The sequence below is a fragment of the Myiozetetes cayanensis genome, unplaced genomic scaffold (genome assembly GCF_022539395.1).
Source record: "Myiozetetes cayanensis isolate MyiCay16 unplaced genomic scaffold, myiCay2020 scf15, whole genome shotgun sequence".
Classification (NCBI taxonomy): Eukaryota; Metazoa; Chordata; class Aves; order Passeriformes; family Tyrannidae; genus Myiozetetes; species Myiozetetes cayanensis.
The window spans coordinates 14,476,222-14,488,736 of record NW_026087159.1 but is presented as its reverse complement, the minus strand read 5'-3'; the positions used below and the strand labels follow the sequence as shown (position 1 = coordinate 14,488,736).

General features: G+C 53.6%; 1 protein-coding gene across 4 annotated transcripts in view; it reads left to right on the top strand.

Moving 5' to 3' along the window:
* The window catches only part of FRMPD3 (FERM and PDZ domain containing 3), a 56,082-nt gene extending 44,625 nt beyond the window's left edge, over window positions 1–11,457 (top strand). For all 4 annotated transcript variants that reach the window (XM_050310481.1, XM_050310479.1, XM_050310480.1 and 1 more), the window contains 2 exons: window positions 3,696–4,517; window positions 5,333–11,457. In XM_050310481.1, coding sequence (XP_050166438.1) covers window positions 3,696–4,517; window positions 5,333–8,202 — 3,692 coding nt within the window. In that variant the 3' untranslated portion in view covers window positions 8,203–11,457. The remainder of the gene's footprint in view (window positions 1–3,695; window positions 4,518–5,332) is intronic.
* Window positions 11,458–12,515: the final 1,058 nt, after the last annotated feature.

Sequence of the window (12,515 nt, the reverse complement as noted above, 5' to 3'; positions counted from 1 at the left end):
AAGAGTGATTTCAAACAAGGGCCAAGCATGAAATACATGCTGCTGTTCTGTGCAGGTGTTCACATCAGATGTGTTTTGTGTAGGGAGATACAAAATGTGGGCAAAGCACCAACCCAGCGCTCTATGGAAGGTTGCCCTGAGACCTCCCAAGTGACACTGCAGCTCCAGACAAGGTTTTAGTTTAGTTGGCAGTGTCAAAACTCCCTCCTCAAGGTGGGACTGGCCTGGGGAGGTGGGAGGAGTTCAGAGTTAGCAAGGTCCTTGGGAGAGGAGGTGGTGCCATTGGGGAAGGCACTGGACACCGACTCAGCACATGTGGGAGGACACCCTCACAAGAGGCATCAGGAAGGCACCTGCAGCAACCTCAGTGAATCCAGGCAAAGGCCTGGCAGTTGATGATGGTGTAAGTATAAGCAGTTTCCTTTTCCTTCTTCCCCTGTGGCTCTGGTTGACAGCTGTCACTGCGCTCCCTGCTCTGGGTGCCCTAAGGGAACAGATTTAGGCACATTTTGCTATGAGCAGAGGGTGTTTCCAGCTTAACTGGCCATCATCAGAGTGGTCCTTCCCTGGCTTGTGTCACCCTGACATGGCTACTGGGACACATGGGGCACATGGCTGTGGGGAGTCAGAGGGTGGGGAGAGCATCTCAGGACATACCCAAAAGCTTGGAAGGAGGCTGGTGGCACCCACAGGGTGCAAGTGGTGTTTTTCCATGCTCCAGCAATGATGGCAATAGCCAGGATATTTTCTTGAGAAGATTTCCCTTCATGGTCCAAACCCCTGCCAAAAAGGGTCGTAGATTTTGCCCTTTTCTCAACAGTCTCAAGAAGCCAATGTCACTCTGCCAGGGGTAAAGGGGAGTCACAGTCTGGGTAGGACAGCAGTGGAGCAATGGATCTGAGCCAGCCCCTCTCTGGATGGCCTGGTCTATCCTCAGAGGTGCAGTGAAAACCTCTGTGGCCAGTGGAGTGGAGCATTTTCCCTGCAGACCCAGTACACTCAGCCCAGCTGCTCAGGCGTCCTTCAGAAGGAGTGAATTTAGTGTGTATTGGGAAAAGTCTGCTCACAGTTCTGGTCTCAAAAGGGCTGCAGGCTGAGCTGTCAGGAGCTGGGCGGATCACAGGGAGCAGGGACTGCTGATCATTAGCACATCCTTGCAGGAGTGATAAGAAAGCCCCACTGGGATGAATTAAGTTAGCCCAGACGGTTGACTTCCCAGGCTGCAGGCAGGCTGTGCCAGAATCTTAAATGTAAAATCAAGCCTTGGCCCATGCTTTTACCTACAAGAGGAGCACATCCATCTTCCCTGAGGCCCATTAAACCCTCCTGCTGAACTGCAGACGTTTTTAGAAATGCACAGGCTGTCCCAGTGTTGTCAGTTAGATCCATCTCTCTGCATTTCCCTGTGGAGCCATATGCCAGAGCCTTGCCCTCCGTTGTCCCTGCCCCTTCTTTTCCCCACTCCCACCAGGAGCCACTGTCAGCCAAGCAGCTCTCTGCCCTGAATTGCCCTCTCAGCTCTTGTCAGGAACTTTTGTCCCCCAGCATCCAGCAGCTGGATTGTGGATTTGAAGGGTTTGGCCCCATTCAGCGACGGGCCCTGGCTCGGCATGGGCAGCCAGTGAGGCATGGACATGACCTATTGGAGGTGTCTGGGTTTGGGAAAGCCTCTGCCTCAGCCCATGCCACCCTGCCACAGCCCACATGTCCCCTCATGTGTTTCCCCACAAAGCATTTCTGAGCACTGGCATGGCCGCAAATGAAAGAGATTTTGGGTTGATTGGGAATTTCAGCACTGCGGGTGATGAACAGTATAATACAAACGTGTGTTTGGGGAGACAAATTGTCCAATTTGTTGAGCTAATGAATTTAATTAGGATTTGTTTGATTTAATTTATCCTTGGTAAGACAGAACCTGCATCCCCTGGCAGCCGTTCCCAGCACAGCTGCACAATTCAACCTGCAATGCAGACAGATCCCCCTCCTGAGGGCTGGACCAGTGGCCAAGCAGTATTTCAGCCACTTGCCTTGCCCAGGGGAGCAAGGAGAAGCTGTCACAGGGAGATGCTTAACAGCAAGAGCAGTGGGCTCTTTCAGAGCCAGCCTGATCCAGTAGCCATCAGCCAGACAGAAATAACACATGGATCGTGGGCAGCAAGGGACAAGGGGCTGGGGGTGTGTCTGGCACTTAAACACAGCCAAACTACATTGGATGCCTCCCCAAAAGGCAACACTGCATCACATTTAGCAGTCTCCCGAGGAGCACTGCTCGGTCTGGCCAATGTTAGGCAGAAATGGTGACAATTCCTTCTTGCCATGTAACGTGTGAGCTGGCAGACTGAGGCTGAAGGTCCTTGCTGGTGCATGCAGCCAGGCTGCTCCTGCTGCCCTCTGGATATGGCTGGTGGGTCAGTGATGTGGCACCTGCGTCCCTGTGTCTCAGTGCTGTTGGATGTGCTGGCCAGCCCTCCTCTGGCTCTGCCCAGCTCTGCCCCCAGCAACCTGCTGGCATCTTGCTTCCTGTCCCTGCTGCTGTCACACAGCACAGATACAAGGCATCTTCCCGGGTAGCTAATGTGGATAGAGCCCTGCCTGGAGCAGTAAGAAAGCTGAGACATGTAGGAAACAGACCTGTGGGAAAGGTTAAAGGAGTTTGCTGTGGTCAGTCTAGAAAAGAGATGGGTGGGGAGATGGAGAGGATGGAACAGAACAGTATTTCTGATGCCTCGAAGCTGTCTGTAAAAATGGCACTGATCAGTTGTGCTGGTGGTCCATGGTGGCATTGATCTAATTCCTCATCAAAAAAAGAAAAAAAAAAAGCTTTAAGGTCAATACTCTTTTATCATAAATGTCATAATATTTTGCTTTATAAAATTTATATAATTAAACTCTATAGCATGTAATAATTTTGGAGGCAATGGGAGCAATGCTACCTTAGTGTGTCACAGAGCTTTTGCTGGCTCCCAAATCCTGTCCAGCCACCCTCTGGGCTCTTCTGGCATCCACCATCACCGCAGCCCAGCCACACCTAAGGGCCTCACTACCACACTTTTAACAACTCTTTTAATGGGATTCTTTAATGGGAATCCAGATTTATTGATTTAGGGAAAGAAAGGCAAGTCAGCTCCTTCAATACCACACGGGCTTTTTTTGAGCTGGCCACTCTCCACTTGCACCCTGTAAACCTCTGTACGTCCCTCTCCCTTCTGCCTCTTCCAGGTCTTCCCTTCTTCTTATTGTAGGGAGGGGTTGATATCTCAGAGCAGTTCCTTCCTGCTCTTGGTGGCCACATGTGGTACCTCTCAGGCTTATGCCTTTCCTCTTGAGAGACACACACGCTGGAAACATTCAAGGTCAGGTTGGACAGGGCTCTGAACAACCTGATCTAGCTGAAGATGTCCCTGCTCAGCGCAGGGGGATTGGACTAGATGGCCTCGAAATGTCCCTTCCAACCCAAGCCATTTGATAATTCTATGGTCTAGTAGGTGCAGAACATTTCTTCTACTCTCATTCCTGGCAGATAGGCCCTGCAGGATTTTGGAAGGTGGCCTGGCTGTGCTGCAGGATACACGCCTGTCCCACTGCAGTCCAGCCTGCTGAGGGCTGGAGGGCAGAGAGCACACAGGAGCTTCCCCGTGCTGTTTTTCCTTCTCCCGGGTGCTGCTGCTAACATTCCTGTTGTGGTTTTGGTTTAGATTACATCAACACACACAACTTCCACCGGCCTGCCGGGGCAGGGCACGTGGGAAAGAAGGAGAACGGGTTGGTGGGTGGCTCTGCCACTGTCAGCGGAGCAGCCGGGGCTTCTGCCACCAGGGCTTCTGACTCGGAGCTCATCCGCTTTTGCTACCTGCACATGCGAGAGCAGAGGAAGGAAAGAGAGAGCGGGACGGATATCAATGAAAACCTGATTTTTTTTGAGGAAACTCGCCCCAGGACCAAATCTGACCCCACCTCCAAAAGCTCCGGCCAAGGCTACAACGGGGCGGCCAACGAGTACGACCCCGACGGCCTTGACCACGAGAGGCACGCGAGCAGGGCCAGGGCACACACCATAGACACCCACCTGCGGAGCGACGCCCCGCACCTCTACTGCGAGTCCTGCCAAGCCAAGATCAAGGGCCGGCTGGCCTCGTGCACGGGGGGCAAGCCTGGCGCCGCCCGGGACAACATGGTGGACTTGATGTCGCTTCCCCCTCCCGGGAACGACGAGGAAGAGGACGAGACCACGTCCCTGCTCCCCGCCATCGCCGCCCCTCCTCCCGGCTTCCGAGACAACAGCTCCGACGAGGACGACCCCAAGCGCCGGGCAGCTGCCCAGAGCCAGGAGCAGGGCCGGCACCTCTGCGGCATCCTCTACGACGAGATCCCCGTGACGCTGATAGACAGCGTGCAGCCACGGACGGTCCGCGACCACGCCCAAGAGCTGGATGATGCCCTGGTGTCCACCCTGCAGGCGCTGGAAGCCCTGGCTGCTTCAGAGGATTGCCCGCATCCCCCACCACAGCAGACAGCAGGTATTTCGGTGGCTGTGACTCCCTTTTTTCCCTATAGCCTTCCTTTCCTGTTGTACGTCCTTCCCTTGAGTCTCCTTCTCCCATAAGTGACTGTGGAGCAGCTTCTAGTAAAAACTAAGCTGTGGCAACAGGCTCTAGCAGGAGCAGCCAAGCTGCTGCTCAGAAGATTTCTAAGGAGCTGAGGTGGGACTCCTCTCCCTGGCAGTGGCTGAAGGAGTTTTTTTGGTTATCCCATATCTGCCGTGGTCCACATGCCACGATGCTGGGGTGAGTCACTAACAAACCAGTACTGTGAGCATGAGTTCCTCCCTGCTGGGACCCCACTCAGCTGGTACCTTTGGCCATCAGTCCTTGCAGGTTCCCATGGGTTTTGCAGGGTGTGAGCTCTTCACAGGGCAAACCTGCTGTCTGATGGGTGACTCTGGGACCAGCCTGGTGGCATCACAGTCCTTTGTCCCTCTCCCTGCCTTGGTTGCCCTACTCACTATGGCAGCGTAGCTGTTGCCCGATTTTCCTTCTGGTACCAGACAAGCCCCTATGGGGTGGTCCAGTGTTTCTACTAACACTGGAAAACTTTCCAGGACCTTTTCCTGGGCCAGGAGCTCTTGCTGAATTTAGCTAGTAAGACAGCTCAGTGCTGAAAAGTGGTCTCACTTAAAAGCATTAACTCTTACTAGTGGAAAGTCACAAAAGTTTTTCCAATGGGATGATGTGTTCTGCATTCCTGGGACCCTCCTGCCGCCTGGAGTTCCCCTCTCCTCCACACAGGGGTGGTGTGAGGGTTGTTGTGGGGTTTTCTTTGTGTCCCTCCTCAGGTCTTATTGTCCTGGCTGCCATCACTCCCGAGTCGTCCTTGGACTCTGGCCATGAGACGAACTCCTCAGAGCTCACCGATGTCTCAGAGATGGTCTCTGCTATGAAGCAGCACCAGAACGCAGCCTACTTCCTCACACAACACATCAACAAAGAAAACCTCCTGGCCAGGAAGGACTTGCCTTTCCGAATCCAGAGCTGTGCTGCCCAGGCTGTTCTCACCTCACCCTACCCCCTGAGCCGCCAGGAGCCAAACCCTTCAGTGAAGCCAGCTGCCTCTCCCCAAAGTCCTGGCCTTACCAACTGCAAGAGCAAACAGGAGCAGCAACATGCTGAGCGGAGCTACACCTCAGCTGTCCAGCCAGGGCTGACCCCCCAGCTCAGTGAGCAGAACAAGGGGGCTCCAGTGCCAAGCACCGAAAGCAAAGGTGCAGGCCACGCAAAAGCTGCCTTTGAGGTATCTCTGCATCCCACAGCAGCCCTGAGCAGGGAGCAGTCGCAGGATCTACAGGAGAAGGTGCCCAAAGAGGTGCAGCCAAGCTCCAAGCTCCTCCTGGATCAGAAGGGCGTTGTAACTCCAGCCATCATTTCAGCTGCTCTGCAGCAAGTGGCAAATGCAAAAGCCTCAGCTCCCCAGGTGGTATCAGCCTTAAAAGAGGACCAGAATGTGAATGGTACCAGCAGCTGTGCATTAGCCAGCAGCAAGCCTTTGACACTTAAAGGAGGTCCACAACCTGCAGAGACATTATGCAACTGCCAGCAGCAGCAGCAGCAGCAACTCTCTCAGCAGCAGCACTGTGAAGTCTCTCCAAGTCCTAAAGAAGCTCATGGCAGTCAGGCTGAAGCTTTCCACGTCGCCGCAGCAGGTGAGGAAATGATGTCCAGTAAGACTTTTGCCTCTAAAAGCTACCAGCAAAAAGTGAGTAAAGATGTTCCAGGAAGAGCTGCAAGCGGAGAGGCAGGGCAGAAGGCAGGTGGGGAAGCTGCGAGCCTCGTCTTGCAGAAACACACAGCTCCTTCAAACCCAGGACAGAAAGTGCAACAGGAAAGTTCAGCCAAAATCTTAAAAGCTGAGAGCGGCAAATCTCACTCTCCATCACCTGGTGGCATTTTCAGGAGCACCAGCGAGGAAGCCAAAGGGCCAATCCAGCTGATGCCCAGATCCGAGAGCCTGCAGATTAGCACTGTGCCTTCTAAAAAAGTAGAAAAAGTACTGGAGGTGAGCCAACAAGATGCTGATGTCCCAGCTAAACCCAAAGCCCCAAAAGCTCCCTTCAGGTTCAGGAACCTGTTCTCTGCGACGTTTCCGACGCGGCTGAAGAAGGAGACGGACGAGCGGCAGGCCCAGCTGCAGAAGGTGAAGCAGTATGAGCTGGAGTTCCTTGAAGAGCTGCTCAAGCCAAAGAGCAAAGGTGACCTCCCACCACAGGAGTATCTGCACCCACCCGCCCCTGGGCGCTGCAGCTGCCAGCTAAGGAGCAGTCCTGTGCAAAAAGTCCCGGGGATGTCCAGGGAGCAAAGGCGCAGCTGTGACTGCAAGAGGATTTGCAGGGGAATGAGGCCGCCCCCGAATCAGTTGGTGATACCAGAACTGGAGAGGAGAGGGAGGGATAAAGCTGCAGATGACCAGAAGCAGGTAGAAGCCATTAGGCTGACAAGCATGGGCAGCCCTTCCAAAGGCAAACGGATACGATCCACGAGTTTAGAGTCCAGAGACTACCGGTCAGATCCAGAGAACGGCGTGTCCTGTTTGGCAACGTGCACTTCCCGAGGGGAGTGCATGGGAGCACCACACTACAGAAAGCTCTTGCGTCGCTACAGTGTCAGTGAAATAGATAAGACTGATAGGACATCCTTGTCCTCTGACATCTACCAGAGCATCTACACGACCAAGCAGAAAGGTCCCCAGAAAGAGCCTGAGCCCAGCATCATCTGTCCTGTTCTGAAGAGCAAAATCCAGGAGGCCTCCGGAGGGGCTGACCCCTCCTATGTCCAGATAGCGCAGGATAAAAAGAACCAGAAGGCTTCAGGAGTGTTCTCTGTCCAGGAGGAGATGTACCCGAGTCCTGCTGAGCTGCGGGATGAAGACATGGAGGACAAGAAGTGCTGCTCCATCCGGTACTGCTTCTACTACAGGAAATGCGATGTTACAGATGATGGGAGTGAAAAGGATGAGCTGTCCTATTCCATCCCCATGCAGATACTTCCGGGAATGAAGCTGGACAATCAGATGGTCCCAGTCATGAGCAGGACCCTCCAGGTCCTAGATGCAACAGCCTGCAGCAGTCCCAATGACAGCCAGACCCAGGAAATAGATTTAAGGACCTCCAGTTTTGAGGGGAGCTTGGCGAAGATCAACACCCTTCGAGGCCATGCCTACAGCTTTCCCAACGGGTTCCTGCAAGTGCAGCTGGACACCAACGAGCTCCTGACCATCCTGAGGCAGTGTGTGCTGAGCCCTGATGTCCGGGACTGCAAACCCTACATCTCCCAGCTGGCTGAGTACAAGCAAGAGCTCGCCCTCAAGTTCAAGGAGTTTCGGGCGTCCTGCCGCCGCGTCGCAGCCGTCGACAAGAGCCCTTCCCACATGCTCTCCGCCATCACGAGCAGCTTCCAGGTGCTAAGCAGCCTCATCGAGACCTTCGTGAGGCTGGTGTACGTCGTGCGCTCGGAGTCCCAGCGCCAAGAGCTGCTGACGAAGGTGGAGGAAGTGGTGAGAAACTACACCTTCCTCCTGAAGGCGGCGGAGGAGTCCACGGCCAGGATGCTGAGCCACCAGCAGACCGTGGAGCAGCTCGCCCGCCAGTCCGCCACGGTTGCCACTGTCATGAGCACGCTGACACGCTCCCTAAAGACGCTGATCAATAAGTAAGCCACAGCTGTGAAGACCAGCAAGCCAGTGTGTGTGCCAGGCCGTGTGGTAGCGGTTCTCCAGTCCCACGGGTCTGGTGAGGATGTGTGTCCGCAGCCCCACATCCACCGGGGTTTGCAGCAGCCAAGACACTCTTTGATCTCTGCAGGATGAATGGTGGTGGTTTTGAAGGGTGAATTCAAGTCCTGTCACAAGCTGTGCAAACCAGCTCGTCAAGGGGCTCAAGCAGCTTCTTTGCTTGTTCTCCCACACTGGCCTTGTCAGTGATGGTACTTGGGAGGCACAGCCACCCCATCTCCGCACTGATTTGGTTCCATGGGGTTCTGGGCCTCACTGGTGCAAAGACCTTTGTCACAGTTTGTGGTGGGCCAGTGAGTTATCAGGAGCTTGAGCTGAGATCTTCTGGCTTCACTTGGGCAGTGTGGAGCCAAACCAGTGTCTTGCCACGTAAACAGCTCTTCTGCCTCCAGGATCTTCCTGGCCCACAAATACGACATCATTAGCAGCAGAAGGGATCTACAGGGATACAGCAGGGGTGAAAGTCCCTGCTGCTATGCTAGGGCTTGGGAAGTAGTCCTAGCACGGGCAGGATGCCACGATCCTGGGACAGAGCTCGGTCACCCTACTAGGCTCTATTGTCACAGCTTAGGCAGCAGCGCTCTAGTCCTGAGCACTGGTACTGCCTGTGCAAAAGGCAAGGGCTTCATGCCTGCAAGTAGGGAGGATCCAGGGAACTACAGGCCTGTCAGTCTGACCTCGGTGCTGAGGTCATGCAGCAGATCATCTTGAGTGCCATCACATGGCACGTACAGGACAAAAAGGGGATCAGGCCCAGCCAGCGTGGGTTTCTGAAAGGCAAGTGCTGCTTGACCGGCCTGGTCTCCTTTTATGACAGGGAAGCTCAGTTAGGGGATGAAGGAGGGGCTGTGGGTGTTGTGTACCTAGGCTTTAGTAAAACCTTTGACACTGTGTCCCACAGGATTCTCCTGGAGAAACTGACTGGATGGCCAGGCCCAGGGAGTGGTGGGGAATGGAGTTAAATCCAGCTGGGACCAGTCACTAGTGCTGTCCCAGGGTGCAGTGTTGGGGCCAGGCCTGTTTAACACCTTTATCAATGATCTGGACGAGGGGATTGAGGGCACCCTCACTCAGTTTGCCGATGACACCAGGTTGGGTGGGAGTGTTGATCTGCTGGAGGGCAGGAAGGCTGTGCAGAGGGATCTGGACAGGCTGGATCCATGGGTCAAGCTGGATGAGGTTTATCCAGACCAAGTGTCGGGTCCTGCCCCTGGGTCACAACAACCCCCTGCAGCTCCAGGCTGGGGCAGAGGGGCTGGAAAGTGCCCCTGGGGAAAGGAGCTGGGGGTGCTGGGGAACAGCCCCTGAACAGGAGCCAGTGTGTGCCCAGGGGGGCAAGGAGGCCAAGGGCACCTGGGCTGTGCCAGCAACAGAGTGGCAGCAGGACAGGGCAGTGACTGTCCCCTGTGCTGGGCACTGGTGGGGCCCCTCGAATCCCGGGTTCAGTTTTGGGCCCCTCACAACAAGAAAGACATTGAGGGGCTGGAGCAAGTCCAGAGAAGGAAACAGAGCTGGGGAAGGGTCTGGAGCACAAGTCTAATGAGGAGCAGCTGAGAGAGCTGGGGGTGTTTAGCCTGGAGAAAAGGAGGCTCAAGGGGACATTCTCACTCTCTACAAGTCCCTGGTTGTAGTCAGGCAGGGATCGGGCTCTGCTCCCAGGGAAAAATTGACAGGACAAGAGGAAATGGCCTCAAGCTGTGCCAGGGGAGGTTTAGGCTGGATATTAGGAGAAAGTTCTTCACTGAAAGGGTGGCCAGGTTTGGGACAGGCTGCCCAGGGAAGCAGTGGAATCATCATGTGTGGAGGTATTTAAAAGATGTGTAGTTGTGGTCCTTGGGAACATGGTTTAGTGGTGGGCTTGGCAGTGCTGGGGGAATGGTTGGACTCAATGATCTTAGAGATCTTCCCAACCTAAACAATTCTATGTTCCTCTTCCTCTTCTGGATGGCTGTATCCATGCTAGAGACCCTGTAAGGAACCCAGATTGATCTTTGACCATTGCAAGCCAGAAGCTGGGCTAGCAACTGAGAGGAAGCCTCTTTCACACTGTTCTCTAGAGGTCAGGTTCTTGCCTCCAAGGCTCAGCCTACACCCTCTCCTGTTTCCTTTCACCATGACCATTAGAGAGGAACCCTAGGTCAGCTTTGTCCGTGAGCCAGACAAGGGGCTGTCCTCCTTGCCAGGGTGTTGGGGTTCTTCTCCTGTCTTCACCAAGCTGCCTGCCATAAGAAGCATTGTTTAGCACTGTGTGATGGTTATTTGTTTGAAGCTGGGGGTTTTCGATTGGGTTTGGTTTTTGGGGTTTTTTTTTCACTTGCAGGTGAATGGTAAAATGATTCCTAATTGCGTTCCTTCCCACCCCAAGGCTCCCCTCCTCCTCCTCCTCTAGTCTGGCTACTAGATATAATCAATCAGACAGCCTTAATTGGTGTTTCACTGCAGTCACCTCCAAAACAGAGCGAGGAGAAAAATGCAAGGTTACACATTGCATTGCCCTTCCCCTGCCACCCACTGCTCTTCCCGCGGCTCCCCATCCCACCCGCTCCGGCTGGAAAGGGAGGTCACGGCACTGATCAACCCCAGCCCTGGCACTGATCAACCCCAGCCCGCCTGCCCCAGCGCTCGGGGATGAGCAGGGATCTCCATAGGATCAGTCGCTTCCCGTCTCTTGTTATTTTGTACAAATATGCACATTGGGAACGTCTCGTTCTTCCGTAGGAGCTGTGGGAACGCACGGCGTGCTTTTAACGCGCGCGCCCTCGGCCCGGTGCAATAACCTCCCCTGGCCCGGGGCTGTCCTGGCCTTGGGCTGCCAGCAAGGAGAGAGGATCCTGCTGTGGGACAGCCTCCTGATTTCAAGAACCATGTAGCAAATATCCAGTGGAAGAGCCAGTTGGGACGTCAGCCCGTGGTGGGCCAGGCCTGTTACAGCGCCGAAGGCTGACAGGGAGACGCGTTTTCCTTTTCCCTGGGAATAACTCTGAGTTTCTTCAAGCTCCCCGTTATGCCTATATCATTCCTCCATAAATCTCTCAGTCTAATACAGAGGAAAATTTTTTTATTGTCTGTATATAGTATATATAAATAAAAAAAAAATATATAAATTATATCTATACACAAATTTATGTCTTGTTTTACAAACAAGAAAGATTAAATATATTAATCTTAATATCCAAACTAGCATTTGTGTGGTTTTTTTAAGAACTTCATGGAAATGTGGCTATTCTTAGCTGTACAAAACATTGTTTGTAAGCAAAACCACCTATTTTTTTGCTGTAGAAATGTATGTATCTCCATACTGGAAGGGCACAGCTTAAGGATTCCAACATCCCTGGGCTCCACAGCAGTTAAGTTACCAAGCTATCAAGGAGGCAGGTTTGGAGAACTGTTTGACTTGCCAAGGTCACTTTTTTCTTGTTAATTTTGGCTTAATTCCCCTCCAGAAGGGGAAGACAGCAGCAATCACCCCTTCAGTGCTGGCACTGGCCACTGTGGCTTTGCTGGGGAAAGTGGGGGACACCCTCCTGCCCCTTAAGTAGGGGAGAAGGGGGTGCTTTAACAAACTCCTGCCTGATCCCTTCCAGGTGAGCCAAGCTGAGCACCCACTGACCAGCTCCAACCCATGGTTTCAGCCAAGTCCCAGCCTTACCCTGGCTCTTCTGCCTGGGGAGAGGTGACAGTGTGTGACCTGTCAGTGGCCTGATGGCTCTGCTGCCCTGTGGGACTGCTCTGGTGTGTCTGCAGGGGAAAGCCCAGCAAAAGCAGAATGTCAGAGCTGGGGAGAAATCAGAGCCGGGCAAACAATTTGGTAGCCGCAGATGATTTCCAACGTACGCGTTTCACCTGGCACAGTGAACCCCTCTCTGTTTACCAGGGAGGAAAGCATTGATGTGTGCGCTCTGTGCGCCTCAAAGCCTCCAGGAACTATAAAATCCAAGTCCAATAAGGATCCAACACAAAAAAGAAAAACCCTTAGGAACTGGGTCATTCTCTGTACGGGGGTTGAATGTGTTGTCTAAAGCAAAGGCGGCAGCTCTTGGGACTCACACGCGTTCTCGGTGCCTCCAGGCTCGTTATTTTAATCTGCATCACACCACTTCCCATGCTGAACTGAGGATGGCACTGAAAGGGACAGAACCCACCTATTTATAAAGCTGGATGTGGATCAAAACCAAGAGGTTTTCTAACAACCCCCAGAGCCTGAAAATGTTATTGACAGCAGGCGGTTTAATCGG